This window comes from Uloborus diversus, chromosome 1, assembly GCF_026930045.1.
Source record: "Uloborus diversus isolate 005 chromosome 1, Udiv.v.3.1, whole genome shotgun sequence".
Lineage (NCBI taxonomy): Eukaryota > Metazoa > Arthropoda > Arachnida > Araneae > Uloboridae > Uloborus > Uloborus diversus.
In genome coordinates, this window is record NC_072731.1 from 109189316 (window position 1) to 109214374 (window position 25059).

At 34.9% G+C, this 25059-nt stretch overlaps 1 protein-coding gene across 1 annotated transcript in view; it reads right to left on the reverse strand.

The window, feature by feature from the left end:
* LOC129231264 (probable leucine--tRNA ligase, mitochondrial) overlaps positions 1 to 25059 on the reverse strand; it is a 77653-nt gene that overhangs the window by 12568 nt on the left and 40026 nt on the right. Inside the window, exons 10-13 of the mRNA XM_054865548.1 lie at positions 24236 to 24400; positions 23654 to 23769; positions 22232 to 22398; positions 2528 to 2701 (exon numbers count right to left, since the gene is read on the reverse strand). Coding sequence (XP_054721523.1) covers positions 2528 to 2701; positions 22232 to 22398; positions 23654 to 23769; positions 24236 to 24400 — 622 coding nt within the window. The remainder of the gene's footprint in view (positions 1 to 2527; positions 2702 to 22231; positions 22399 to 23653; positions 23770 to 24235; positions 24401 to 25059) is intronic.

The following is a 25059-nucleotide window of genomic DNA, read 5'->3' on the forward strand; positions in this document are numbered from 1 at the left end:
TCTGATGCCCAAATCACTTGATTGTCCACAATCCCCGTCAAACAGATCTTTTCATTTTTTTTCACTTTTTCTTTCTTTTTTGCAATTTCTAGGTTTAAAAGTAATATATTTCATCAACATTGGTTTTTAGAGCAATAAACTTGAAAATAACATCCAGACATTGAGCCCTCATATAATACTTTAAGTAATTCTGCAAAATGAGATAAACATTTTAACATGAACAATGTTAAAATATTTATCTGCCTAAACTAAACATTTTAATACTATTTACAAATAAAACTAAAAATAATGTTAAACATAGGATGGCAAACTAATGGTGCTGATAACAACAAAAACAAGGAAAGAATCAACCTTTTTAATTTATATGCTGAATGTTTCCTGCAGCCACTAACCACAAATGCTGAATTTAACAAGAAGTTCTGTCTAGAACTAGACGAGCCTACTTTCCCGTATACCCATACTACTTTCTAGTATCTGATCAATATTCTCAAAAATAGCAAAAATCACAAATGTTTTCAAACATATTTTAAAAATACTTTAAGCTGATTTCTAGGAATAAAATACTCTTTATTCATCTAAAAAAAATTAGAAGCGTAAAAAAAAAAAAAAAAAAAAAAAAAAAAGATTAACAAATAAAATAGCAGCAACTTTTAAACAAAGCAGCTAATACACATTTTCCATTAAAAAAATCTTTAACAGCTTTCAAAACGAAAAAATAATAACTAAAATTAATAAGCTCATGAAAATAAATACATCATATCCAAAAAAAAAAAAAAAAAACCTTTTCTTTTTCCCCTGTTGCCAAAAACAATTTTTAAATGCATTAATGCACTTACCAAAATAAATAAAAACAATAAAATGTCAACTTAAAGAAATAATTTTCATTGTCAAAAAAAAAAAAAAAAAATCGTCTGCGCATATCTTTATGTAGAAACATAAATGAATTCGAGTTTATTCGCCGAAAACTGAATACCTAAATTAAAACTTTAGCGTAAAAATAAAAACAAGTCAGATCACCAATAATTGTTTCACAGTCAAAACCATAGCTGCGGAGTCGGAGTCAATCTCATTTTGGGGTAAAGGAGTCGGAGTCGAATATCTAAGAATCGGAGTCAGTCACTTTTCCTCCGTGAATAAATTTTTGCCAAAGCTACGAAGTCAGAGTCGAAGTCTGGGAGTCGGAGTTCGATTAATTATCGGGCACAAGAGTCTGAGTCGGAGTCAAGTGCCCCTAAAATCTCGGAGTCGAAGTCTGGAGTTTGGCGTCAAGAGCTATTTCCAACAAAATTCGTTAGAAGTAAATCCGCCTTCAAGTACGGAATCTACATTGACTTTCAGTTTCCCCGTACGTGCTAATGTTAAGGGATTCGAACTGTTCAAAATTGAACGGAAAATTGTTCAAATCAAAAAGATATTTTATACACAAGTTTATCATCAAAAGCTTTTTCCTACAAAGTTAGTTTGAAGCAAATTTGCCTCACAGTTCGGAATTGCCATGAATTTCCCCGTAGGCGCTAATGTTAAGTTTTTTTGAACTGTTCAAAATTGAACGAAAAATTGTTCAAATCAAAAAATGAATTATGGGAATGAGATGTCCTCGCCGAGATCTTTCTAACAAAAAAAAAATTGTTCGAATCGGACTATTCATTCAAAAGTTATTAGGGGGGGACAGACAGACAGACCGACAGACAGACCGACAGACAGACAGACCGACAGACAGACAGACAGACCGACAGACCGACAGACAGACAGACCGACAGACATTTTTCCCCATCTCAATACCCTACTTTCCAATTTTTAATTTTTCAATATTTATCTAACTATTTTATTTATTTTTGACTTTTTTTTGTTTTTCAGGATATTTTTAAGATGCATTAAGCCTTCTTTCATGCTTTTTTCTTTTTTCTCTGACTTTTACTGGGAAAGTAGGCTAAAAAATAAGTACTAACTGTTGCCATTCTGCTGTGCTAAGAACAAAAGTTGTATCTGCCCTTTTTATCAAAATTGAGTTCAGGTGGTTCTTTGTAACACATTTCACCTAAATACAATGTGTTTTATGGTCATTTGCAACCGGAAATTTTTTTCAAAAAATTCTGAAAAAGTTGCATCTGAATCAAATACATGTAGAAGCAAAACTTCAAATGGAAATTTCTCATTTTGAACTCGGCTGCGGATACGACTTTTGCGCTTGCACGGCAGCAGACAGATAACCAAGTTCTTGCTGGTAAGTTCGCAAAAATCCAAAATATAGTCAAGTGAATCTCTACCAATGTACACTAAATTTAATGTGTGTAAAATTAAAAATCAGGCAAGCTTTTACTTTTTTGGTGAAAAATATAAATTAAACCAAATGCAACAACTTTCAATTACTAACAGCTTTCAATTACTTACAACTTTTAATTACATATAAAAAAAAAAAGTGTTCTACACAGGGGAAATATAAACGTAAATTGATTTATTTTCTACAAAAATGCACATCATTTTCGTGCACTGCAAAATTTATATTTATTAAAATATGTAAAATTACCTGAAAAATCAACTTCATCTTTTGCAATGTATTTTCCACTTCCTTTAATTCTATACGATTTTCCAAGAACCATGCCTTGCATTAACAACTGTAGAAATGGCTCTGGGTAATGTATCTTCTTTATGGAGTGCAAAAAGTGGCACATAAATCGAGCATAAAACATATGCAATCCAGCTGTAATAAAATACATTTTCAGCAAACTGATTTTTAACAATTTGGTGCATGGCAACTGTCAAAATAAAACAAAGATTTTTTTCTCCTTAAACCAAAACTTTCACCTTTCAATTTCAAGATCAGAAGCATAATTATTTCTCATTTTCAAAAATCTAACATTACAATTCATGCTAGAATGCATAGATTTAAAAATAGTTTACTGTACTCTACAAACTGTTCAACCCAATAGTTAATTACTAAGCCATACAAAATACTAAATTTAAACTTTGCTGCATACTAAGTCTATACAGCAACATGAGTGCCCATATAGGGGGGCAAGTGGGGGCTCCAGCCTACCCCCCCCCCTTAGAAATTAGAACTTTCTCCCTTTTAGTGCTTTTCTTTATAAAAAATGTCTCCTCCAGTCATTAAGGAATAAGTTATTAAAAATGTCAAATTTTAATAACTTTAATCTGTACTGAAATTGGTTTCCAAGGGGAAAATATCCTGTTAAACCATGGGGAAAATATCTGAGCCCCACATAAATTTTTTCATATGGGCGCTCATGTGCAGCAAGTTATACTTTGAATTGAAATAGTATTTAAAAATTTGAAAAGAAAAACTTATATTGCATTATGTATGTGCATCAAGTCAGTAATTTGAATGTCCCTAGAAGAAGGGCATATGTTACAAATTAAAATTTTTTTTTTAATTTTTAACATATGCCCTTCTTCTAGGACAGGAAGGACTAAATATTAATGAAGATTAAGTGTAACATTTGCCATTCTACTAGAGACTCATTCAATTATGCATATTTCATAAAAACTGCAACACTTATTTTTTTGTTTCAATACAATTAAATTTCTATTGAACACAATGAAAGACAGGCAGGATATTGAATATTATCTTTAAATAAGCAGTGGGTGGGAAGGGAGATAGTGATTTCACTTTTAAAATTAAAATCTATAATCATCTTTTAAAATTAAAATCTATAAATCATAGATTTTAAAATTAAAATCTATGATTATATATACCATCAATTCGCAATAACTCCAATCTAGAGAGATCGACAAAAAACTTCGACTTATCGGAAGTTCAGCTTACCACTAGTTTCGGTTTTCGACATTTTAATATTAAAAACCATCAAATATTTTAATTAATATGTACATATAAGAGACAAAATTACAGAACTTAAAAGTTTTTTCGCACAATATGTAGTTTCTCTGTGAAGAGTTCTGAAGACGAAGTTGTGTGTGGTCTTTAACTTCTCCAGTCATCCAGCCCTGGCGTGGAAGTTTTTTATGTTCAGTAATATGGCAAAATTCATTGCTTTTTCACGCAGCAAAGATCCACTTATAGGAATGGAATGGTGTTGATTTCGATACTGCTGGCACCACTTGAATGGAGCCGATTCTACTTCAGGAAGGGTGTGCATCTTCATTTGCTTCAAATTCGGATTCATGGATTTGTACCGCTTTTGGAGAATCTTTCTTTTTGATTGTTGGATTCCTTTCAATGTCACAAATAAGATTCAGTTTACTTTCTAAATCTAAGGTTTTTAGCTTTCACTTTGACGTCTTTAATAGTAAAGAAAAATCTTCCTCACTCAATCAGCAAATGATTGAACCAAAGAATGAAAGGGATTGCATCATTACTTAAGTCAGCCTTTGAATAAAGGTACAATCAGTTGAGTTGACAACTTGACAAATTAAAAGCAGATTCGTAGGCCAGCAAACATGTCTAAGTGTAAACAGTACAGTACACAACAAAAGAAAACAAGCTATACTCGTTCCCGCACGTTTAACTCCTTTATCACACATTGGCTCAACAGGTGTTCTCCTTGATTTAGAGGTCTAATGTGCAGGCATTCCAAGTGAAGGTGAATGACTTTTTCTCTCATAGTCACTTGTTTTTTCTTCCTCTTTTTTTTCCATTCTTTCGAAATAAATTTCGAGTCATCTTTGAAAGAACTTCGTGTTAAAGGAAGTTAACTTTGAGATATAGAAAATAATTAGCATGGAATTAAAGACAAAGGGATCGGGACTTGCTAAATACTTCGAGTTATAGTAATATTCAAGTTATCGGACTTCAAGTTATCGCAAATTGATTGCATATCTTTACTAACATTATAAAGAGAGAGAGCGGATTTTTGTGTGTTTATATGTTCGAGGTAATTTCTGGAACCACTGCACCTATTTGAAAAATTCTTTCACTATATGAAAGGTGCCTTCTCACTGAGTAACATAGGCTATAATTCGAAAAAATCCGATAAATAGTTTTTTTTTAATTCCAATTTAGGCCCAAATTTCACGTAAATTGCCTATTATTGGCTATTAAAGGGGTGAAAAACTACTTGCACATATTAATACTATATATCGTTAAAAAGGGTAGAATTTTCTTCGTTCTAAACAATTTATTTCAATGCTCTAACTTAATTACGGCGGGAGTAATGTGCTTTTTTATCTCGAACTTTTTTAGGCTTAGCTGAAATTTTGGTACTACTTTCTTCATTAAATCTATCAATAAAAAGTGAGGGAATTGTCCCACAGTTTTCTTTTTAACAGTATTGGAAAAAGTTAGATTTTTTACTCCAGATCTCTTTTGACCCACGGTCGACAAAATTAGCTTCTATCTTCAAAGGAAAAAAAGTTACAAGTGTTTTTAAATAAATTTTGAAATATGTCATTTTGATTCAGGTTGTCAACCATTTTATTTTCGCGTTTCCATGGTTACGCTTTTTGGATCCATTGTTTATTCCCTTATTTCTTAAACTTATTTTATTCCATGTTTCCATGGTTACACTTTTAAAATCCATCTTTTGCATTTTAATTTCTTAAAAGTATTTTAATATCTGTCATCATTGTTTGCAAGGGTAATTTTGCATGGTGTTTTTTTTTTCTTTTATTTAAGTTATTTTTTGTTATTAAGTTATTCTTTTAATAGTTGAATATATGTCAATTGACACAATTTTTGTTCTCAAGGTAGACTGGGCAAAGCCGGGCAAGGCAGCTCTTAATATATAATGATTTGAAAGCTACTGTTATTGTGATTTTATACATTTTTGTTTGTTTGGCGAAAAATTTATTATTGCCAAAGAAAAAACATCCGCTTCACTCACAAAAGGGTTGGGTTCCGGTAGCGTGGTCGCTTGACATGTTAGGCGCTGAGCAGGGGGTTTCAGTTTAGGATTATTGTTTTAAGGCAACTGTTAAAGAATTCATTGTTTTGGCGATTTGTTTTGAAAGAAAATAAACTTTTTATTTGTTTTTATCCGAATGAAATGTACGACATTTTCTTCTTTTTTTCTGATGATGATTTTTGAATGTTCCACAGGATGTTTTCTTTTTTCATTAGACGAATGGATTATGATAGCGTGATTGCTGGGCAAGTTTGGTGATAAACAATAGAGTTGCGGAGTTATTTTTACATTTGAAAGATATTATTTCATGTCTTTTTTTGTTTATTTGGCGAAATATTTTAAATTGCAGTAAAAACCGCTTCACTCGCCAAATAGAGTTTTAAAGCAACTGTAAATCTAATTTAATGATTTGACGAAAAGTTTTAAATTCCAAAGAAACTTAAATAGTTTTTTTTTTTTTGAAAAGGTGTGTACGCATTTTATACAAAGAAAAACGATCATTTCACATCAGAGGGGGAGAGCGCGTCAATTTTTTTTATTCAACGGACTTCCATTTAATTTTTAGCACTGGCATCGCTGTGCGGGTACTGCTAGTATATATATATATATATTTTAAAACAAAGGCTTAAGTGAAGCAAACATGTAATGAAACAACTAAGTAAAATGGAACAAAGGCTTAATATGTATAGCTCGGAACAAAGGAGAGTCAGAGGAGACATGATTCACTGGTTTAAATTTATCACAATGAACGATGTTAATAGGTTAAATTTTGGCACGAAAAGCAGGATGAGAATCATTGTTTTAAGCTATTCAAATCCCAGTCTTACCAGAAAATGAGGAAAAATTACTACTCTAGTATGGCTGAGGGTACTTGGGACAGCTTAACAGATGAAGTTGTAATGAGCAAGGAATTAGATATCTTTAAGAGGGTCATTGATCTTCATTGGGGCATAATAAATTGACTAGGACCACTCCAGCTGGGTCCAAAGCCAGTAGCTGGTCATCACCAGGGTTCGAAAATATCATGATATTTTTTTAAAATATCGGATATTTTGATTTATATCGGATATTTTCAATCAGCACAAACTAGCCTTCAAAATAGTAAATGCATCCTCAAATCACTTTATTTTTTTGTATCATTACAATATATGGACATAAAATTCGGGTTTCTTTTATTATTTACATCTAATACTTCATTTTACATTTTAATCAATTTTAATGGAGTTAATTTAACATTAGCTGTTTTACTCATTTTTCTTCTGTTAGCTACCTTTGCAATTATATGATTCAGAAATAAAACATATGCATCAGTCGGCGCACAGTCATAACATATTTTCTTTAGATCTGACCAATGCTTAATATTTAATTAGGCACTTTTAATGTGAATCAAAATTTTTACATTACTCATAATTTTATGAATATAAAAATCCAAGTAAAAAAGGAGTATAATATTACTTTGTTAACATTAATGATGTATTAATACATCATAAAAATATAGTAAATAACTTTTTGGTTATTTTTAATAATAAATGAACAATACTATGATTAAAATAATTTTTACATTGAAAATATTGTAGGTAGAAAAAATAAATATCAAAAGTATCAAAATATCATGATATTTTCAAAATAAATATTGGATATATAACGTGATATATATCATGATATATATCGACAAACCCTGGTCATCACATTTGTATTTTAGGAAATGCTTCAGAACAAGGGCGCCCATATAGGGGGCAAGGGGGGGGGCTCGAGCCCCCCCTTTGAAATTAGAACTTCCTTGCTTTTAGAACTTTTTTCACTGCAAAAATGTAAAAATATTTCTTCTCCAGTCATTAATGAATAAGTTATTAGAAATGTCAAATTTTAATGACGCTAATCCTACCTGAAATCAGTTTCAATGGGGAAATTATCCTGCTAAACCACAGGGAAAATATTTGAGTCCCCCCTTGCAACTTTGCATATGGGCGCCCATGCTTCAGAAGATATGCAAAAATCTGACAAAAGAAATTTCCTTCCTAGTTGTTAAAAACAAAACTAGATCTTAAAAACCTATCAATGTTACCTATTCTAATTTCTGCATTGAATTTGATGTACAGTGGACTCTCTCTATTTGAACACTCTCTAATGTGAATACCCTGAATTCCGAACACATTTCGATGGCCCCGGCGAGACCCCACGCTGGCCTCTATATACTCTGAACACCCTAGTATTATGAACACTATTTTTTACCCCCTTCAATTATTACCTCTCTATACACTGAACATGTTCACAATCTGCACTTGGGAATTCTTATGAATCAAATAGGAAAACTTGAAATACCTTCACAATTTTATCAGAATGATTGAAGAGCATAAGAAGATGAAGAAAGAAAAGAAAAAAAACATTGTTTTTGTGGATTTTACTGCATTACATAAAATTATTCAGCTGAGCAATATGAGCTAAAGTTTCTGCTACTGAACTGCGTATTTCAAGAATCCAACCATTGTGAAAAGTAATATTCAAGATCTTTAAAGTATGATCAATTACAAGTAATATGCAGCTGAGAATCACATGGAAACCTTTTTGCTTAAACAATTTGATGATAACCTGTGCCTTGCATGAGAATACACAATGCAAAAACAAATTTAAATTACTTTTTTTATCAACAGGTATTGTATCAATATCTGCATTATAATACTTTATAGTTGAATGTTAGGTAAAACTTTTGAAATTAAAAAAGAAAAAAATGCAAGATAATAAGTCCTACTAAGTTTAATTGGACATTGCACTAGCTGCCAATTCAAAACTCAGAACCTCCATCTCAATAACCGGTATAGTTCACTTGGCAAAGTACTGAGCATATTCCATGTACACCAAAGTTTTCAAAGCAGGTGCCGTAAAATGTCCATGGTATCAATGTATCTAATGTAACAGAGATACGCTAGGGTGTTGGGAGAAAATGCTAACTCTTCAAAGGGTGCCGTGATTCAAAAAAGTTATGGAACCCCTGCATTAATGCAATAGAATACATATGCACATGCATTTTCACTTCATCCCCATAATCTGAACACTTTTGTTCGGTCCCATGAGTGTTCAGATTGAAGTATGAAGTGAAAAGGGGGCACTTGAAACAAGCATGAGCACTTAGCGCTCAAATTAGAGTGAGTTCACTGTAATCTATGGTTACCCTTGACAAGAGGTAAAAGCTGTGCCATTTAGGGGACCAAAGTCAGTTTCTTTGTTAAAGTTTTTATCCGAAACACAGTTGATAGTGGACAGAACAAAACAAGTAATTTTTAAAACTTAAATCTTTTTGAAGAGTTAAAACTGAAAAGAATTACAAGACTAAAATTTCAGCCCTTTTCTGCTAAGAGTTGATGATACTGTGGAAGCACAAGCTGTTAGTCAGTGTTGTTCAGCTTTTAATCAGGTGATATTTTTCTTCACACTCATCACTCTAGACACTATCTTTTTGGTCTTTTTTTTTAGAAAAAGTAGATTAAAAAAGTTCAGAAACACTGAGCTAAAGACATGTTAAAAGAAATAAGCTAATACAGTCGGACCCCGATAACGAATTAATCAGGACCAAAACTTTTATATGTTAAATTGGGGCTATTTGTAATATCGTGGTGAGAAAAAAATAAGCACTTACCTTACGACCAAACGGCACGACCTTGAGGGTCACGGATTTGGACAAAATCCTAAATAAAGGTCAATTCCCACTAGGTATGAGCCCAGGTAAAGCGGTTTGACTGCACTGGCTCTAGTTCGGCTGCAACAGGGTCCAAAGTTGATAATTTTGACCCATAAATGCAACGGAGTTACCATTAAAATTACCATTTTTATCGCTTTTTCTACTATTGTACTGCAGTATGAGCCGTTTGCATGCTTAACTTTAAATTAATTACTTTGAATACTAATTTTTAATAAACGGTTCTCAAATTCAAATTGGCAACTACTTTTAATTTCACTAACTTGAATACCAAAATAACATATTTACAGGATATTTATCGTTTGCAAATGGAACTAATTAATTTCGTTTTATATTAATCGTCTGCTAGTAAAAAGTATTTATCGTATGCTAATAAAAACAATTACTTGAACTGGATATTTATCGTCTGCTATCAAAGGTATCCCACATTGATAAGCAAAAAATGGCAGAAGAGAAAAAGCTCTGATTTATTGCACATGGCACACTAAAGTACAAAAATTCAAGATCGTTTCGACTTTTCAAATTACTTAGATTATGCCCATAAATAAATCTGTGTTCTCCCTCATATTCAATTTACTAACAAAAGATGCCAAATGTGTTGGGAGATCGAACCTAGTGTCGAATTCTGAAATTCCAATGGAAACGCCATAGCATTTCTGGGGCCAAACTAGCAAATTTGGACCCTCGTTGCAGTGAAACTAGGGTCTATGCAGTCAAACCGCTTTACCTGCCCACATATCTAGTGGGAATGGACCTATAGCTAGAATTTTGTCCAAATCCGTGACCCTCAAGGTCGTGCCGTTTGGTCGTTAGCTAAAAGCCCCAATAAGCAACTGCACAAAAATATCCATGACTAGAAAGTGCACACTTTTTATTCAGCATTCCCTGACTTATTACATACTAGTTAATTTGAAATTTTAAAGTGCTAAGTAGTAGATGTTTGACAATTTCCCTGATATTTGACTTGAAATAATTCTCTTTCAACTTTATGGAGAGATGCGTCACTTACAGCCTATTGCATGAGATGTATTTTAGTTTCCAGGCCATGTAAAGCATTTGAAAAAGTAAGTTTTAATGGGAGTTTCATAATCACTTTCTACATCAACATTGCTAGTCATTAATTGCCCCCTCGCCCGTTAAAACTGGCCGATTCCAAGAAAAATCATTTTCTGCTTCGGACAAGATGGATGTTTCATTTGGAAAACAATCCAATACTTCCTAACTCAAATTAACAAAAAAAAAATTTTTTCTTGGCTGTTAAAATAATTTGTTAATTTCGGGTTCATTATTTGGTAAATAGGGGGTTTTGCCTTCATTTTAGTCGGGGAAAACGAAAAGTTCACTGAATCGCGAAATTCCTTAAATAGAGGTTTCTTAAACTGGGGTCCGACTGTACATAAATCTAAAAATAGTATAGTATTGTTACAAATTCTGTAAATAGTGATTATTGTAGTAACGTAACCTGTAAATAGTTTCCCGTAATGAATATACAACCCCTATACACTCGGCTAAAGTATACGACCCCCTATTTCTTTTTTTTGTTCATTGATAAAATTTGATAACGGTCTACTATTTTCCAGAAGCGTTTGGAATCTTGTGGAATATTTGAGAGAATTCTTTCGATGTTTATAAAAGCGTCCCGCATGATAAAAAGTTAGTTTCGATTGAGAATTCGAACTGAGAGCGTATTTGCTCTGTTTATTGCGAGGCATTTCGCTGTGTTGTTTTCATATTTGGAAGTAAATACGTGTGTAACCGTTGAGTTTACGGTGTTGAGTGATATTTGTTTAATTGCTGATGATTAATTTAGCAGGTGTTAACGATTTCTCCTGTACATAGTGTAAATTAAGCTAATGTGTTTTTATCAAGAACTGTGTCGTCCTTTCAAGAAAGTTGGAAGTCTCGCCGGATACGTTACAATTGGCGCCCAACGTGGGGCTACTTCAGGACTTTCTTGGAGTAAGTGTGACTTTGGACATTTTTTTCATAAAGACTTTTTTTAAATTTGGAATTTATTTTTATGGTGATTACTCGCGCAATGGATGAACAATTAAAACAACTACTTGATGCAATCACCTCTGTGAAGAGTGATATGGCGGCTAATCAAGACCAATTAAAAAGTGATTTGACTGCAAGTTTTACTGCAAATCAAGAACAATTAAAAAATGAATTAGCGACTAACCAAGAACAGTTAAATAGTGATTTAACTACTAAAATTACTACAAGTCAAGATGAAATGAAAAGTGACTTAACGTCGATGAAAACCATGATGGAGAATCAACTAACCACCGTGGCAGATAAAGTCGATGCTCTGGAAGAAAAATTTGATACTGTGGAAGAGCGCATCGCCAATGTGGAGAATAAGTTGGAAGAAGAAGACAAGAAATTTACTTCATTTAAGGAAGAAATAATTAAGGACATGGAAAGGAGATTGGCGACCGCGGAAAGCAGCTCTGTACAGTTTGGCGCTCCCACATCGGTTGCTCGACCGTCCATTAAACTTGCCACATTCGATGGGAAAACTTCGTGGCAGATTTACAAAACTCAATTCATGATAGTAGCGGAAGCAAACGGATGGGACTCTGCTACCAAGGCCTGCGATCTTACAGCATCCCTGAGAGGTGACGCAGCGGACATTCTTCAGACCCTTCCGGACGGCCAGCGCCTGGATTTCGCCGCCCTCACATCTGCGTTGGAGCTTCGCTTCGGTGAGAAGTGCCAGAAAGATTTCAGCCGACTCCAGTTGAAGTCCCGTTTCCAGAAAACCGGGGAAACCCTGCAAGAACTTGCGGCGGACATCGAGAGACTGTCTCATCTTGCTTTTTGCGACTGTCCTGAGGATGTTCGAGACAACCTGGCACTCAATTACTTCATTGATGGAGTTCGGAATCCTGAGATCCAGAAGGTATTCCGGATGGCGAATGTAAACAACCTGAAATCCGCTTTGGTATATGCGATGAGATACGAGGCAACCCGTGTGGATCCCATCTAATCCGGATGCAGGAAGCTGACGAGTCTGATTCCAGGTCGTCCCACCTCGCTGAACTTGAGAGACAACTCGGTGACTTGGCAAGACATCTGAACAGCATAACAGCTCAAAAGAAACAAGAGCAGAAGTGCTGAAAATGCGGTAGTGAAGGTGTTGGCCTAGAGCCATTATTTTTTTTCTTGGAGAAATTCCTAAAGTTTTTAGAAGGATTAGAAAAGTTTCCAGAACTTACTTCCTTCTTTTTTCGAACTTTGAAAGTCATCCCGCTATTTTACCGGCGCTCGAATCGTTCCCCAGAGCCAACATTCCCTGCATGCGTAGCATGCGTTTGTTGACCCGCCACGATGATATGACGTCATAGGAGAGATGTTGAGTAGATTCTTGCTGTATGCATGTGGGAAACAATTTTAAAGAATTTAGTTGTAAACTGTGTTGAGTTGTTTCCTCAATGTAATTTATGCATGCTTTTTGATATACGTCACGCCATCGCGTAGGGAGATAGGGAATGCTATTTAAGTGTGAACTCTCAATCAATCATTCTCTTATTGTTTCACCTCTTGTTTTAATATGTTGTGACTGCAGTTCAATGTTTTTCTGAGGTGCTGAGATTGTACCTGGGAGCTGTGTGCTCCGAAGTTCCACGTAGTATAGTGGATTCTTTTTGAAAGATGTAGGAAGTTTTGTCGTTGAGCCCAGCTAGAAATGCGGGCATGTTCCAGTTGTTGCCTTGAGATGAGTTTTTAAGTGAGGGATTTTCTCTCTAAAATTGAGAGTTTAAATCAAGTTGTTTTTTTTGCTGTGAAAAGGCCTAACAAACAGGACCATTGAAGGTCCACGCTCGAGAGCTGGATTGGATGTCCGTTAGATGGATGGATGGTTCCTGTTGTCCAGGAGGACAGGTTTATTTTCTGAATTCAGCATGGTGGCAAGGAATGGTCACGGACATTTTGATATGGGATCCAAATTTGGTGGATCGCGCCCTCACATGTTGTGCCAACTTTTAAGAAAGGAATAGCTTGTTTGGTATGAACTTTTTAACTCGTTCGTATGAACTATTCCGTTTATGGCATTGGACTCAAGGTTGTACTTATATCAATCTAGTCATATAAATTTTACTGGAACTTTAAACGATACTATTTTTAAGAAATGTTTCCTACTGATATTTTGGGGGATTTTTTATTCAATTGTTGGGGAATGTGAATTTTATTTACACTTGTTATTATTTCCATGTTTTGACATATTTATTGTTTAATAAAATGTTTATTTAATTGTTAAATATGTGTCTGTATGTCCTTTCTTCCCGAGCAGATCATTCCACAAATTTTCAGTTGGGTTTGTTAGCTTAAAACCTGCTTTTAGTTCTTTGAACTTCAGGTTTTAAATTGAGCTATCAGTTCGAATTGCCCAACAAGTGGTAGCAGAGCGTGGTTTGGTCTGCTTGGGTGAATGGAATCTTAAAGGTCATTGGAAATGGTGCTACTGGTCATATGAGATTTGAATGTTTTTTTAGAAAGGGATTTTTTAAATGTTACCCTTGATAAAATATAGGCTCTCAATATGAAACATGGAGCAAATTTAATTACATATGTTGATCCCCCTGTAGTTTTTGACCAGTTTAGCTGTATTGTGTAAATATTTTTCCCCACTAAAAATATAAGATGGCAATTTTAAAAGTTCGGCGCCAGGTTGAAAGGGAATGGTAAACACTTGAATTGTAAATCTTTTAGAAATTTAAAAAAATATATATAAGAATTTTTTCCAATTGATATTTAGCCGTAAGTTTTTAATAGCATATTATGTTTGGCTATTTATCGGCTGTAAATATAAGTAAAAGTTTTTCATCAATTGGGGTGATGCCGTGAATTTTTAATAGCATATAATGTTTGGCTATTTGTCGGCTGTAAATATAAGAATTTGTCTCTCAAAACATAAAAAGCCCCCATTGGGGAATGTTTTGGAGACGGGGGGAATTACTTTGTTTGGATTAAGTTCCTGGCAGGCAGCTTTTGTTTGAGGATGTATTTTTGGCTGACTTGCAGTTTTTGGTCTTCCCAAATAGAATTTGAATTTTTTTGAAATATAATCATTGAATTTGAAACTAAGAATTTCTAAATTAGATTTTTGCCATGTGTTATAATAGCATATTAGTTTTAGCTATTTTTGGCTGTAAATATAAGAAATTGTTTCTCAAAACATGAAAAGCTCCTATAGGAGAATGTTTTGGAGACGGGGGGAATGACTTTGGATTTATTTCCTGGCAGGAAGCCTTTCTTTAAAAATAAGTTTGGGGCTGTCTTGCATTTTTTTAGTCTTCCTAAATTGAAACTATCAATTGTTTCTGAAAAGAAATCTAATTAATGAAATGGAACTGAAATGTGTTCCTGGAAGTTCTGAAATTATGAAAGTTTAAATACACGTGTTTCTTTGGATTTGAAACTAAAATTGTTTCCGGAAATATAAATTAAGAGAAACTGAATTTGTTTCTGAAGCTTTGAAACTTAGTGTTTCTGAAATTTAAATAGTGAATTTAAAACTGAACCTTGTTCCTAAAAATATAAGAATTTTTGAAATGAAAATTGTTTCTAGGATTTAAATTGTTGTAATAGAAACTGTGTTTTTAAGGGTCTGAATCTGGATTTGTTTCTGTGAGAAACTGGAATTGTTTCAGAACCCTATATAATGGAAAAATTTAAATTAAGATTAGTTTCCAAAAAAAAAAAAAAAAAAATTAAAATTTGTGAAGATATTTCAAAGTATGAAAAGTTTGAAACTGTGTGTTTCAAGGGGTTTGAAACTAAGTGTTTCTGAAACCAAAAATTAAAGAAAAGATTTGAAACTGTGTGTTTCAGGGGGTTTGAAACTAAGTGTTTCTGAGACCAAATTTAAGGAAAAATTTGGAAACTAAATTTGTTTCCGGAAAAAAATGAAATTTAGGTGTACTTTGAAAATTTGATTTTATAATGGGGGGGTTTGTTTCTTTTTGAAACTGAAACCAAAATTAAGTAAAAGGTTGGAAACTAAAATTGTTTCTTGAAATTTAAATTAATAAGAAGCTTGGAAACTAAAATTGTTTCTTGAAATTTAAATTAATAAGAAGCTTGGAAACTAAATTTGTATCGGAATGGTTCATATCTGAAACTGTGTGTTTCTAGAAATTTAAGTTTGTAAAAATTGTGAAACTAAAATGTGTTTCTAAAAATTATAGTTCAAAGAAAAATGTAAAGCTAAAAGAGTTTCTTTTGAAAAATTGAAATTAAAAAGTGTTTCTGGAAAACATGAGCGATATTGTTTGAAACGAGAAAGGGTTTCTAAAAATAAATAAAATAAATAAAATGTTAGGTTTTCACTAAAGTATTAGATGGGGGGAATACAAAAATAAATAAATAAAATAAAATAAAATGAGAGAGGGTAACCGGATTGGAATTTTAACCGGTCTCTATTTGTAAAAATATAAAAATCAAAATTTTGGAATGTGTGTTCTGTGAACCCCATGTGTGAAAACATGTATTTTAAAATGTAGAAATTCGTTCAATGTTTTCATGTAATGTTTTCAATGTGTTTATAGAATTGTTGTTCGAAATGTTTTTAAGTGTCTTTATGAATTGTCTCCAAGAGGGGGGAACTTGTTGGCCTAGAGCCATTATTTTTTTTCTTGGAGAAATTCCTAAAGTTTTTAGAAGGATTAGAAAAGTTTCCAGAACTTACTTCCTTCTTTTTTCGAACTTTGAAAGTCATCCCGCTATTTTACCGGCGCTCGAATCGTTCCCCAGAGCCAACATTCCCTGCATGCGTAGCATGCGTTTGTTGACCCGCCACGATGATATGACGTCATAGGAGAGATGTTGAGTAGATTCTTGCTGTATGCATGTGGGAAACAATTTTAAAGAATTTAGTTGTAAACTGTGTTGAGTTGTTTCCTCAATGTAATTTATGCATGCTTTTTGATATACGTCACGCCATCGCGTAGGGAGATAGGGAATGCTATTTAAGTGTGAACTCTCAATCAATCATTCTCTTATTGTTTCACCTCTTGTTTTAATATGTTGTGACTGCAGTTCAATGTTTTTCTGAGGTGCTGAGATTGTACCTGGGAGCTGTGTGCTCCGAAGTTCCACGTAGTATAGTGGATTCTTTTTGAAAGATGTAGGAAGTTTTGTCGTTGAGCCCAGCTAGAAATGCGGGCATGTTAAAGTTGTTGCCTTGAGATGAGTTTTTAAGTGAGGGATTTTCTCTCTAAAATTGAGAGTTTAAATCAAGTTGTTTTTTTTGCTGTGAAAAGGCCTAACAAACAGGACCATTGAAGGTCCACGCTCGAGAGCTGGATTGGATGTCCGTTAGATGGATGGATGGTTCCTGTTGTCCAGGAGGACAGGTTTATTTTCTGAATTCAGCATGGTGGCAAGGAATGGTCACGGACATTTTGATATGGGATCCAAATTTGGTGGATCGCGCCCTCACATGTTGTGCCAACTTTTAAGAAAGGAATAGCTTGTTTGGTATGAACTTTTTAACTCGTTCGTATGAACTATTCCGTTTATGGCATTGGACTCAAGGTTGTACTTATATCAATCTAGTCATATAAATTTTACTGGAACTTTAAACGATACTATTTTTAAGAAATGTTTCCTACTGATATTTTGGGGGATTTTTTATTCAATTGTTGGGGAATGTGAATTTTATTTACACTTGTTATTATTTCCATGTTTTGACATATTTATTGTTTAATAAAATGTTTATTTAATTGTTAAATATGTGTCTGTATGTCCTTTCTTCCCGAGCAGATCATTCCACAAATTTTCAGTTGGGTTTGTTAGCTTAAAACCTGCTTTTAGTTCTTTGAACTTCGGGTTTTAAATTGAGCTATCAGTTCGTATTGCCCAACAGAAGGGCACCTGCGAAGGAGTTGTCCGGCTCGCCAAGCTACGCGAGGGAAGGAAATCACCACCATCAGAGCTCTGCAGATGTCCTCTTCTAGTAGCGGCAGTAATGGACTTTTCATTTACGCACATGTAAATAGGAATCCCTGCAGACTGATTGTCGACACTGGAGCCAATGTGACGATCATTAGGACAGATGTGGCTCGTGAATTTGGATTGAAACTGCTGTGGATCTCGCCACGCTTAAGTCTCCAAACTGTGACAGGTGACAAAATCGAGATTGAAGGTAAAGTGGACTTGGAAATAGTGTTTGGGAATGCCATCTACCATCATACGGCATTCGTCGCTGATATCACGGACCCCTTCATTCTCGGATTGGACTTTTTAAAGAAATATGACTTCACCCTGGACTTCAAGACTAATGAACTGCACTCGATGAGAGAATACATAGCCATCTTCAACGCTGAAAATGATGTAAAATCCGCTCATGAAATAATAGTCCAAACAGATTTATCGATTCCCTCTAGGTCAGAATCATTAATACCTGGCTCCACTGAAGAAAGCAATAGTTTTCGATTTGGACTCATTGAATACCCTAACCTAAGCAATAACCTAAAAGGAGTGCTGGTAGCATCTACGCTTGTGGACCTTTCTAAGGATGTAATTCCTGTGAGAGTCGCCAACGTGAGTGAAAGGCCAAGGAATATCCGGAAAGGTGAAGTGTTGGCAACTTGTACTCCAGTAACCTGCATCATTAGAAGAATCAATTCCCCCGAGACTGTGTCTTCTGAGTCCTTGACATCGAAGTTAATTAGGAGTGCGCCATTATCAAAAGATCAAAGAACTGCTGCGGAACAATTGGTGGACGACTTCAAGCATCTGTTTTTATCTACATCGGAGGATGTTGGCCGTACGAATTTAACGCAGCATAGGATTTACACTGGAGAACACCCCCCTATTAAACAGCATCCAAGACAACTACCGTTCGCCAAGAAGGAAGAGGTTGAGACCCTCCTGAAAGAGATGCAGGAGAATGATGTCATCGAACCCTCATCCAGTCCTTGGGCCTCTCCCATCGCTTGGTCCGAAAGAAAGATGGCTCCACCAGATTTTGTGTTGATTACCGACGGCTGAATGAAATCACCAAGAAAGACAGTTACCCTCTTCCACGGATAGACGACACCTTGGACACTCTTTCCGGACACAAGTGGTTTTCTACCCTGGACTTGAAGAGTGGCTACTGGCAGGTTGAGATACACCCTGATGACCGAGAGAAGATAACGTTTACAACTGGACAAGGCTTATGGCAGTTTAAAGTGATGCCCTTCGGCCTCTGCAATGCACCAGCTACGTTCGAGCATCTTATGGAGACAGTGTTAAGAGGACTTTCCTACGAATCCTGTCTGGTCTACTTAGACGATATCATCATCGTGGGACGCAGTTTCGAAGAACATCTGGCAATTCTTAGGAAGGTGCTGCAAAAGCTTAAGGAAGCCAATCTGAAGTTAAGCCCGTCCAAATGTAATTTGTTCCGCCGGGAAGTGAACTACCTTGGTCACATCATCTCTTCTGAAGGTGCACAAACCGATCCAGAAAAGGTATCTACGGTCAAGAGTTGGAGTCGTCCCGAAAACATCCATCAGCTGCGAAGTTTCCTGGGGCTCTGCACGTACTACAGGAAGTTTGTAAAGGGTTTTTCCAACATTGCATGACCTTTGCATAAGCTGACGGAGAGCAAGCAAAAGTTTGAATGGTCCAAAGAATGCGAAGATGCATTTCTACGACTGAAGGAGGCTTTAACATCAACGCCTATCCTCAGCCTGAAAAATCCTTCATCCTGGACACTGATGCGAGCAACAAGGGCATGGGAGGTGTTTTATCCCAAGAAATTGGCGGCAATGAACATGTCATCGCTTACTGGAGCAAATGCTTATCAAAGTCGGAGTGAAATTACTGCGTCACCAGAAAGGAGTTACTGGTCATAATGAAAGCTGTAGAACACTTCCATCAGTACCTCTACGGCCGAAAGTTTCTGCTTCGGAGAGATCATGCCTCGTTAACTTGGCTTTTGAACTTCAAAAATCCAGAAGGCCAGATAGCCAGGTGGATACAGCGACTCCAGGAATATGACATGGAGATCAAACACCGAAAAGGGTTGTCTCACGGTAATGCAGACGCTTTATCAAGGAGACCCTGTCCTGAGAACTGCAATTATTGTTCCCGAATCGAGAAACAGTATGGAACGAGTAGCCCTACTGCCTATCAGGTGACAGTGACTCCAACATCATCAGAACCTGATCCATGGAGTGACAACCAAGTTCGAAAAGATCAACTTGAAGACCCCGACATAAAACCAGTTTTGGAGTTCATGGAGAGTGACAGTCGGCAACCTAGCTGGCAGGACGTTTCCATCTTCAGTCCTGCAACAAAACATACTGGGCTTTATGGAACTCACTCCATTTACGGAACGGCGTGCTACACCGAAAATGGGAATCTTACGACGGCAAAACATCTAGGTGGCAGTTACTACTTCCCCGATCAAGGATTTCAGATGTTCTGAAAGAAATACATAGTAGTGCGACTGGAGGACATTTTGGTGTCTTGAAAACCCTGAATAAAGTTCGGGAGCGCTTCTTCTGGAGCAAGGCGAAGGATGACATGGAGAGGTGGTGCCATTCTTGTGACGCCTGTGCTGCTCGTAAAGGATCGAAGAAGAGAAGCAGAGGGCAGCTACATCTGTACAACGTTGGAGCTCCTTTCGTACGAATTGGGATCGACATCCTGGGTCCTCTACCAAGAACTGCTGATGGGAACAAATACATTCTTGTTTCCATCGACTACTTCACCAAATGGCCCGAAGCGTATCCCATTCCAGATCAAGAAGCTACCACCGTAGTAGAGACTCTAGTCCAACATTGGATCTCGAGATATGGAACACCTTTGCAGATTCATTCCGATCAAGGGAGGAATTTCATCTCTGCTGTGTTTAAGGGCCTATGTCAAATTTTCGGAATTGAAAAAACTAGGACAACACCACTACACCCACAATCGGACGGCATGGTGGAGAGATTTAACCGCACAATCCTGAATAATCTCTCGCTTATGGTATCCAGAAATCAACAGGATTGGGACAAGAAGCTACCTTTGTTCCTACTGGCCTACCGCAGTGCTGTCAAAGAGAATACCGGATATGCCCCCCTTCGGACGAGAGCTTCGGCTACCTTGTGATCTCGTCTTTGGTCGTCCTCCGGATGCACCTTCATCGCCTGAGGAGTACATCCAGGATCTCGAGGCCCGGTTGGAAGACGTTCATAACTTCACACGAGAGCGAATCAATATCGCGGCGGAGAAGATGAAGACCTGATACGACACAAGGTCTACTGGACATGAATTCAACGAAGGTGACAAGGTTTGGTTATGGAATCCCATCCGACGGAAAGGTCTTTCACCCAAATTGCAGTCACATTGAAATGGACCCTATAAAGTCCTTAACCGACTGAATGACGTCGTAGTGAAGATCCAAAAACCACCTAATGCAAAACCTAGGGTTGTACATTATGATCGGTTAGCCACATACTATGGCCATTGCTCATGAGTATTTACGTAAACAACCATGGTTGATAACATAAAAGTTGTAGATAATTTTTTTGCTATTAATGTTTAGTATTATTTCTTGTTATTATTGTGTTTCCTATGCATTATTGGTTATTATTTAATGTGTGTATTTGTGAACTTGTGATAGAAGTTTGGCACCCTTTCTGGGGATTGTACTGCCCGGGACGTGCAGTCCTTAGGAAGGGGGCAATGTTACAAATTCTGTAAATAGTAATTATTGTAGTAATGTAACCTGTAAATAGTTTCCCGTAATGAATATACAACCCCTATACATTCAGTTAAAGTATACGATCCCCCTATTTCTTTTTTTGTTCATTGATAAAATTTGATAACGGTCTACTATTTTCCAGAAGCGTTTGGAATCTTGTGGAATATTTGAGAGATTTCTTTCGATGTTTATAAAAGCGTCCCGCGTGATAAAAAGTTCAGTTTCGATTGAGAATTCGAACTGAGAACGTATTTGCTCTGTTTATTGCGAGGCATTTCGCTGTGTTGTTTTCGTATTTGGAAGTAAATACGTGTGTAACCGTTGAGTTTACGGTATTGAGTGATATTTGTTTAATTGCTGATGATTAATTTAGCAGTTGTTAACGATTTCTCCTGTACATAGTGTAAATAAAGCTTCTGTGTTTTTATCAAGAACTGTGTCGTCCTTTCAAGAAAGTTGGAAGTCTCGCCGGATCTGTTACAGTATGTTCCTCACAGATAAGCATCCAGCAGAATTTTGCAACAATTCTTCGAAAAAATTATAGTATTTCTTTAAAACAAGTTAAACTTTTTTTAGAGGGCTTAATTAAGCTCTGGAAGGCAAAAAAAAAAAAATTTTTCACTACATTCAAGCATGTGTTACCATGCTGCTAATTGCTTTTTATTTAACCTAAGATCACAGTTATTAAAAAAATAAAACACCTGACAGTAGGTTAACTACATAAAATGTTCTAACCTTACTGTCGTACTTTACTGTTTTAATTCAAGGGGGGGGGGGGTATGTAACCTTTTCTGAATTAATTTCTTGTGTCTAATCTTAATTATTCCTATAAAAAATAATTTAATTGAAGGCAGTACACATTAATGGCATAGAAATAAAACCTTCAAAAAAATCCCCTCTATTACGCAAACAATAAACATAGTAAATAAACATTTGGTTAAGGAATTAACTTGTAAATAATTATCAAATGAATTCATTAAGAAGGATAATAGGTTCAATACATACGTTTTAGACATGTGTATTACTTACCATGTTCTTTTCCACCAATATATAAATCAACAGGCATATCTGAAGATATTTTTTCAAAACTAAATGGTTCAGATTCATTTTTTACATCTAAAAAGCGAAGGAAATACCAAGAACTGTCGACAAATGTGTCCATTGTATCCAGTTCCCGAAAGGCTGGTCCACCACATCTGTGAAACAGTTTTCATTAGAAAAAAACCTTTTTACATAGACCAAGACATTAAATAAAAAAGTTCAGATGCCATCATTTTAAAAATTCTAAATCAAGGGTTATGAAACTAATTAAAATGTTTTGATGAGTATTTCAAATGTTTCTGAGGGTTGTTTACATTGACTGAAGACTTGGAGCCAGTACCTGCTTTAAAGCCTTCTTTTATAAGTAGGCAAACAGTACACTACTTGTCACATGATTTGTCAAACTTACAAAATACACGATTATCTACAAAGTTTACATGAACTTGGCTTTAGGGAAATGTGCTGAAAAGTCTTGTTTTTTAACTGTGTACATAAAATTAACGTCTCTAAACAGGTATGAGTATTTAGTTCACTTGGAGGTTGGGAGCAAGTGGGGCAAAATCACACCTGTAAGCTTTGAAGTGAAATTAAAAGATAGTTAGAGATATTTTCAAATAAAAAATACTCAGTATATTTCCTTAAAAAATTGAGAAGTAATATTTTATGTTACATATAAGATGTTTTTTTTTTTTTGTATGTGCAGATTTAGCGATTTTATTATTGATATTTTGTCAACAGTTCAAAAAAATATTTTTTGTCCCACGGTAAAGATCAAGATAGAGAAATTTTTCTGGTTGGTTGCCAATAGTGAGTAGAAGCAAAAATTTAGTAGTTACTACTCATTTTGTTTCCAATAGCCACTGTTTTTTTTTTTTTTTTTTTTGTAAACCAAAAAAGTAACTAAAAACAAATTAACTTTTAAATTGTTGCTATGATTTCATAATTTTTAAAGGTATGTTTCCAACAACTTAAAATTATTAGAGATACTTTCATTCACAATTTCATTTATCCATAACCTAAAAAAACTATAAACAAGAAAAATAAAATAACAAAAAAAAAAAAAAAAGCAAACTTTGACTTGCAAATACTATAAATTTAGCCATCTGCTTAGAATAGTGTGAGCTGTAGAAGATAAGGTTTTTGGAAAGGGAGGGGGGTGGCTGTTCAAATTCCAATTTCTGCAATGAGTTAGTAAGTTTGAGCAGATACGGAGTAAGTGACAATAACCTATTTTAAACAAACAATTATTTTACTTTAGATAAAAATAATGCAGTAGAAATGATTACATTAAGTACTACAGAATGCTTAAACTTTGAAAATGAAGTATAGTTGAATTTTAAAAATAATAATAAGCATAAAAAACCTAAATAATAATTTTAAAAAAGCTTTTAAATTTTTACATTTACATACTTAGGACAGCTAACGTTTGCCCAATCAAGTGCTGCTTTTAAGGAAAAGCCTTTCCCACTGAAGTCCTCTAATTTAGGCAGAAGAACGGGCAAGTCTTCTTTCGGAACAGCTACTGACTATCAAAAAATATTCCAAAGCAGAATGTCAATAAATCACTGATATTAAATCAATCAAATAAACCTTTCATTAAAAATTAAAAGAAAAGTTTATTTCAAAGCACAACATCTTTAGTGAAAAAGTATTACACCTGAAGAATTATGAAGTTATTGAACAAATTCTATAACTTATATATAGCTGGGTTTAATTCGATATTTCTAAAAAAAAGTCTGTTGATTACCTTTTAAATAAAGGGAAAGAGAATGCCAAAAAATAGTTTTGAAAATAAATCTTTCTATATTTCAAAAAAAGTGCACAACAGAAAGGAACAGAGAGTGAATTTGCCAGTAAACATTTTGCAAATTATAACAATTAGAGAACTATGTACAAGAGAATAAATGAAACATTTTTCAAAATGTAACATATTGCTTTTACAACCAGTTGCTCATAATTTCAAGATAATAAAAAAAATATTAAATGACAAACCTTGCAACGAGGACAATTTATAATAGGTAAAGGCGTTCCCCAGTATCGCTGTCGAGAAATCAACCAATCTCTTAGTTTTTTACTTGCTGGATAAATGACAACACCATTTTTCTTTGCTTTGTTTAGAATTCCTTCCCGGGCATTTTCTCTCTGCATTCCTGAAAACTACAATAATTAATATAGATCTAAGCAGATTAAATAGTATTGTGTGGCATAGGTCAAGTATATATATAAATATAACAAATGTTCAACCATATTAAACATTCACATGTTAATATATAAATACACTTAATAAGTAGGGGAGATCGGGGTTAGTTGGCATTGAGATTAAAAAAAACTCCACCTTTGCTTCAGAGCGCCTCAGAGCCTGTCAAGTGATCATCGTTGATACGTCTATCTTGTATGAGAATGGCAACTGGATCCAGTCATTGCTTTGAGTGGAAGGATTGAAAATGTGATTTTCGTATCAGTAAGTAAAATTTTGATTATTCAGTATTTGTTGTTTTGTACAGTAGCGTATTCACAGAGGTAACATTCACAAGTTCTTAGTATCTTTGGACATTTAGCTAAGAGATTATAAGTATATTTCTGCTGTTGTTGATGAACATTTGTTTTGGTCGCCATGTTTATTTTACTTGCTGTGTTGGGTTTAGTTGGCATACGTACTCAGGGGCAATTTGACTTAAGCTGACTGGGTATGTCAACTAACCCCGCAATAACGGATAAGTTAAGGTAAGCTAAAACTCATGCCAACATAATTTTAGTTAAGTATAGGGTACTTCATAATAATAAATTATTAATATTTTTATCTGTTTATATAAATA